The sequence below is a fragment of the Micropterus dolomieu genome, linkage group LG12, assembly GCF_021292245.1.
Source record: "Micropterus dolomieu isolate WLL.071019.BEF.003 ecotype Adirondacks linkage group LG12, ASM2129224v1, whole genome shotgun sequence".
NCBI lineage: Eukaryota > Metazoa > Chordata > Actinopteri > Centrarchiformes > Centrarchidae > Micropterus > Micropterus dolomieu.
In genome coordinates this window covers 4,474,763-4,481,537 of record NC_060161.1, presented here as the reverse complement: position 1 = coordinate 4,481,537, position 6,775 = coordinate 4,474,763, and the positions used below count along the sequence as shown (strand labels likewise).

At 36.9% G+C, this 6,775-nt stretch overlaps 1 protein-coding gene across 1 annotated transcript in view; it reads left to right on the top strand.

Annotated features, from left to right (window-relative positions):
- LOC123980701 (LIM domain-binding protein 3-like) overlaps positions 1-3,991 on the top strand; it is a 68,947-nt gene extending 64,956 nt beyond the window's left edge. The window contains exon 15 of the mRNA XM_046065218.1: positions 3,926-3,991. Within this exon, the coding sequence (XP_045921174.1) occupies positions 3,926-3,991 (66 nt within the window). The remainder of the gene's footprint in view (positions 1-3,925) is intronic.
- Positions 3,992-6,775: the final 2,784 nt, after the last annotated feature.

The following is a 6,775-nucleotide window of genomic DNA, read 5'->3' as shown; positions in this document are numbered from 1 at the left end:
TAACGACTGTAACGACTGTCGTCACAGCAACCAGGAACACTAACGAACCAGCGGTATCGATGACCCTGGCCAACGACCCCACTGAGGTTAAATAGGTGAGTTTCCCTGCCAGTCAGTCAGAACTGAAGAAGTCCTTTGGATGAGGGACGAAACGTCTTCCAATATGTTCAACCAAGTGCAGTTGCCCTTGATTTTAACCTTCGTTGGATAGTATACATATAGATTTACACAGCAAACACATACTATGCAGTGAGAAAGGGTGAAACACTCAGTTTTTCATCATATGAATATCATCTAAGAAGGGGATCCTCACTACATAACAGATTAAACATTGCAGACATTAAGAATTCTGTAACGACAAGGCACTGCTGGGAGTTGAACCCAGGCTCTCCTGTTTACGAGACAGGCGCTTTAACCTCTAAGGTACAGTGCATCGGCCTTGCCTTAATTTAACTTTTCCAGATATAATGTTTTATTAAAAATGCATTGGTATAGTTTACTTCATACCTGCAGCATTTATTACAAATTTATTCTCCTCCGATAGTCACAGTGTTGATCACGTTAGACATTGGTTCCCAGAGAGCTGCAGAGACCTGTGCATCCTCTGTGTGCTGGACATCTGAATCTTTTGGGGTGGACTGATGTGGAAAGGCCTTCTCCCCTTCTATTTAATTTTAGTTTTAAATATTATTTATTAATTATATCATATATTTTTTAACTCCTTTGTCTGTACTACTGGCTGAAAATGTTAGATTTCACATTATGTCTGTCAATTTAAATGTAATCATACAACACAGATAAAACATAAAATATTAAAAATGAACTTTTGCTAAATCAGAGTTTAGCAGAGGTTAAAAAGTGAAAATGCTCCCAAAACATTTTTCATATTTCACATAAAATGTTGAAAATTAATAATGCAGTGTATTTCTGTGTGCAACAGCAATTTCACTTTCTACCTTAAAGATACATCAGGAGTCTTACACTCAGTATCAGAGCCTGGACAGGTTTTTAAGAGTCCCTTGTTTGCTAGTCTGTTTTAAGTCTAGTTTACACACAGAAGAATGTGCACACATCCAAACCAACCTGTGGGTAAGTGCTGAAACAAAGAATAACAGAGTAATAATGAATCAAAGTAGGTGGTATCATTAATTGTGACAATGCACACTCTAAAGTCTGAGAACTGATCGAATGCACCTGTAGTAAATAGGTGCATCTAAACCTTCCCAGACGTCGCAAAAAATGAACTGCTGGGAGTTGAACTCTGGATCTCCTGTTTACTAGACAGTCAATTTAAGCAGCTAAGCCACAGCACCAACACATGCATAAGGCTGTCCTCTAAATATTATTCCTTGTGCAATGCTCCTCACCACTGTTGTGACCCTGTTTTTCACCGTCCTTTTTTTAATTTTGTCTCACAGGATGAAATCACACTTTCACATGCACTCATGTCTGTTCACTGATTTACTTTAAAGAGTAACTTAACCCTCTGAAAATCTTGTTTTTGCTGACCTACAGTGATTTAAAGGGTCCCTGTCAAGTTTCTGACCTTTGACCCTTAGCATAGAAGAGACCAAGTACACATAAATAGCGTACAGTGTGTACAAGGTTCACTGCATAAACCCACCGCTGAAGCGTCACTGTCACCGTTTCACCACACTGATATGTTTTTAAGCAAGGGAGTTTAGATAGTTATCCTGTGATGCACTTTGAATAATATAAGTGGAGACAAAAAAGTTCTTTGATTTGGCTCAGACCATACAGCGGCACCTAGTGGCCATGGTCAATAAAGCAGCTTCATTAGCAATTAAATATTGATACACTTTAATTGTCAATGCAATGTCCAGCAAGCGGTCACTTTCAGCTCATGCATAGAGTTTTATTACAGTAATAAAGTCGGTGCGTACTGTTTAAGTCAACTTAAAATCATAATTCAAAAAGTTTAATTGGATAGGAAAAGGAAACAAAATCCACCTTCCAGCAACTCTAATGATCACTGATTAACAAGTTATGTGTGTTAAAGAGACAATTCACCCTTAAAACAGTCTGTAAAACAACATCTGTGTATTGTACAGTTTATATATATATATATATATATATATATATATATGTATATATTGTATGCGTGTAATTCTAAAAGGCCATTTCTGTTTCTGCAGTGATGAAGGCTCAAACAGAGGCGTCCCACGATGAATACAGTGAATAATAGATATTTATTTAGAAAAATAAATAAGAGCAACACTCAGGTAAACAGGAGAAAAACATCTACAATAAGTCACCTTCCCGTTGAAAACAAAAACTTCATTACACAGGAACTAATATAGCAAACACTTGCATTTATATTTAATCTCATTACTGTCTATTCAACATTGTGCAGAGCTTTACTGCACCATACTGCTGCCACATTACACTGTACTGTCAGCATTTGGATGCGAGGGGGAATGATTAGTGAACTAGTAGAGGTTTGTGTTCGTAGGTCACAGAGAGAAAGGTTTGAAGACCTGCATGAATATAACAACTATTTAAAACTTCAAAAGCTTTCAAAGCAGCTTGAAAGTCGCAGCTGAAGCACTTAAAATTCAGTTTAAACTGCTGGTTTAGTTTAGCACCTAAGATGTTTTCTCTTAGTTTAGCTTCGGGTTTAGTTTAGCAACTAAATTATATTAATTACGGTTATAATATGGTGTAATTTAGCATCTTTACTTCAGCATCAGTTTGTTTCATTTTAGTTAAAAGCACACAGTTTGGTTCAGATTTGTTAACAGCCCAGTTTAGAACCTACAACATATTAAGATTAATGCTAACTACCAACTAAATTAAGCCACCCGTCGCAACTTCATTTAGCACTTAAACAGCTGTGTTACGCTGGTTAACAACAAACACGCTGGTTAACAACAAACAGGTTTAGTTTTGTTTACCTAACAGCAGTTAAACAGCTTTTTTTGGCTAAGCTAAAAGTTCAGTTTAGCAGCTTAAACTGTGTGTTTAACTTTAGCTAAAGGTCATTTCCCCCCAAAACACTAAAGGTTTAAAATTGGTTCAGTTTAACAGCTACAACAGTTTTGGTGTCATTTAGCTAATGGTTTGGCTAAACAGCAGTTAAACAGCTTTGATCAGCTTAAACTATTAAAGGTCAGTTCACTAAGAAAACATTTTGGTTAAGGTTTGTTTCCAGCCTAGTTTAGCTCCTAAAACATTTTGATAAAGGTTAGCAAACAATGGTTCAGTTTAACAATAAAAACAGTTTTGGGGTCATTTAGCTAAAAAAGCAGTTTTTGTTCTGCTTCGCTAATAGTTCAGAAGCTGAAATAGTTTGTTTCAGGTTAGTAAACAGTGCAGTTCAGCTGTTCAAACTGTTCAGTTCTTGTGCTAATCTGGTTTTGTTCAATTGCCTTTAAGTTTATTGAAATAATGAAAATTTCCCTCCCAGCAGAAAACTTGTCAAAAGTTGTGTTATTTTAAAGAAACATTCAAATTGACTATTGGGGAATGTACAAGTAACTTCATGCAGACCAACAGTCAGATTGGCTTATCAAGCCCAATGTTACAATCAACAGTTAGGTCCCTTTTCACCCCCCCGGTACTAACACCAACTACATCACGATCACATTCCACTACACCGTCCTTCAGCAAAATATAGACTTTAAATACGCAATCAAGAAAAGAAGGAAACACTAACAGAAAGAAAAACACTAATTGAACAACACCAGAATGCAGGAAACCTTTAAAAACATTTAAAATATTTTGTAATAAAAGTGCATTTGCAGGCCTCAGGGCTTTAAGCAGTCACTGAGATAAGGAGAAACATCTGAATTTATTCAAAGGAGCAGTCTGACATTTTGCAAAATCGTATTGATTGACATCATACCCAGATATGATCCAAAATTGATATCATTAAGTGAAATCAGTTTTGTCTCTGTGTGTCCAGTACACAGAGAGGTCCAGGATGTGTTTCACCTTAGCACAAAGACTGGAATCAGGCGGAAACTGCTAGCCCAGCTCCTTCAGAAGTGGAAAAATACATTTCAAATGATGACAAAAGGATTTCCCAAAGTATGGCCCTTCCTCTCAGCACTTAAATCTGGCAGAACCTTCGTTGAAATGTAATTTTAATCGGATATTCTCCTTTTCCAGGTTCATTCTATCTGAAACTAGGATAAATGGATAAAGAACAAAGACCATGTTGGAAAGCAGAGTTGTCTATTTGTTTTTTGGTGTTGACCTGGTTGTTGTTTTACCCCTCCCTCACTTCCTCTTCCCCCTCATGGGACCTTCTTTTGGAAAATAAAATGTCCGGTAGTCAGTAGTGAGAGACAAGTAATGCTTTGTCTTGTTTGAGTTTTGTCCTGAATCACACACAAGATGCTTGTCAATTTAAAACATAATTTAAGTCAAGAAAGTCACAGTTTGTTGTAAAACAGTAAAGTAACATTTAGTTTTGTGTGAAACCGCTCCATGAACTACATCTCTTGTCTTGCACAATATACGTCACCAACATGTTAGCGCTGTAATGCAAAGCTAACCTTCATAGCTCCCTTGCTACTATAGGTAACTTAGCTATGTTCAACGCACAGATGTATTTCACCTTGTTTAATCCAACAACTCCTGGTCCTTTTATCACATCATCCACACATGGGTGCTCTTTGACATTAGCTTAAGTAACGTTACCTTCAGTCAGTCAGATAAACAGTTATGACGTCAAATATGTGACTTCTGGGTTTGTGGTCTTTCTAATTAAGTATTTTTGTATGTCTACAAAACAAACTGCAACTTTCTTGACTTTACAAAGTATATTTTAACTTGACAAACATCCTGTGTATAATTAAGGGTACTATTTAAATGGGATCAAAACATTTGTTTCTTTCGTCGTTGACTACCTATTACAGACCTAGTACATATTTTAGGCTGTCAATACATTTTAAGACAGGCCTGCAGGTGGCAAATTAACAATCAAAATTCTTAGAAATTTTGGAAACAATTGGTCCTTGATTTTATGCAGTAGACAAAATCAGATTCATATTTCTAGTCATGGACCACTTTAAAATGACAGCTGTTGCAAACAGATTAGGTCACTTTTGGCTAGTTAGCTAGTTATGTCAGCTCCATGAACTGTTTAAAAACTCAGTTTCCAGCAAACATTTTAATGTTCTTAAATGTTTTAAGAACCCTGTAAAAATGGTCACGCTAACAGAATGAGGCTAAAGCTAACAGGTCCCAGGCAAATGTCAGCATTCTCACTATTTTATTATACATGTTGAAATAAAGAAACATTGTTCTTTTATTGAAGTGTAGCACTAAGCTAGTCCTTCTGGTATGAGTATTAAAAAATAGCCATTTGGCCACCAAGAACAAACGAGACACTGGTTGGATTAACGCATTATTGTTACATATATATAAACATTGTCACTTTTTATATTATAAGATAAAGGCTTTTGGGATGAGGACTAGTTGTGAGTAAAGAGTTTGACTAGGGTTGGGGTTTAAACATCTTCGAACGAAATACAGCAGGACAGAGTCGCTAACGTTAGCCTGCACTCCAGGAGTAGCACAGTGGATAATGCAACGTGTAATGCCACAAAATAATGCAATGCTAGTATAAAATGCCTTAGGTTTACTACTTTTTATAGTAGCATAAGGTAGTCAGCTGGACATGCTCATTTACATCTTAGGTTAGATCAGATTTAACAGTTTAATCCCATTCCTTACACCTTTACTCGTACCTTTTTATATTGTTTGAGTGGGTTAGAGTATACAGAGCCACATGTACACCTCTTCACCATGCAGAAAATTACAAGACTTGACGGATCAACCACGCCTAGTAAGGTTACTGTTAGTTATGAGCTGTGATGGGGTTTAGTCAGTCAACGGTCAAATTGAGAGCTGGGTTTTGAATTTGTTTTTTTATGTAATATCTAAGTTCTTACTCACAAAGAACCAAACAAACAACTTTCCACCTGTCACATGTCTCTGTAGGACTGAGCTTGGAAACGACAGAAAAACAAATCAAAAGCAAAACACAACAAGCACACAAACAGGAATCCACAGGGTTTGTAGAAAAATCTCATATTAATAATTTCCTTGTCCTGAAACAAATGAAAATGTTTGTTAAAAAGGCTCAGGGACCATAACCTGTCTCACCTGAAGAGAAAAATACAATGATAAGAGGAGTTTAAAAAAAAAAACTTACATCTGTTTACATCCATCTGAATCAGGGATAGCAAGCCATTCTTACTCCCAAGTCACACATAAACATCATCACATAAGAATACATGGCCAAGTCCTGTTGGCATCTAGGGCTAACCCTACCCCTAACCCAATGCACTGGGGAGCCCCTTAACGTCATTGTTCAATGCACTGGGGGGAACGTAGCATAATTTTTGACCGCTAAAGGTAGGTGTAGGATACTTAACAGAAAGGTCTGAGTAAGGAGGTAGTCCAGAAACCGGACTTTCAACCAGGGGACTGGTGTTCGTTGCTCGTGTGAAACAAAAAGTACAAATTGAATTTTTTTATTTAAATTATGTAGGTTATGTTAGTTGCATAAGTATGTTACTTAATTTAAGAAAGTCAAGTTACGTAAGTAACGCGGTTATTTTAACCCAAACCATTAACGTTTTGTCAACAACGTGCCGTTTAAAAATTGCGTTACATATCTATTGTTTAGACCCTAAAACGACCCTTAAGGGTACTTAGGGCGTTAAAAAGTGACGCCAAGGGGTCTTGACCAAGCGTCCTTATGTGACGAGTTGGGATTTTGGGGATGGAAATCAGATGCAGG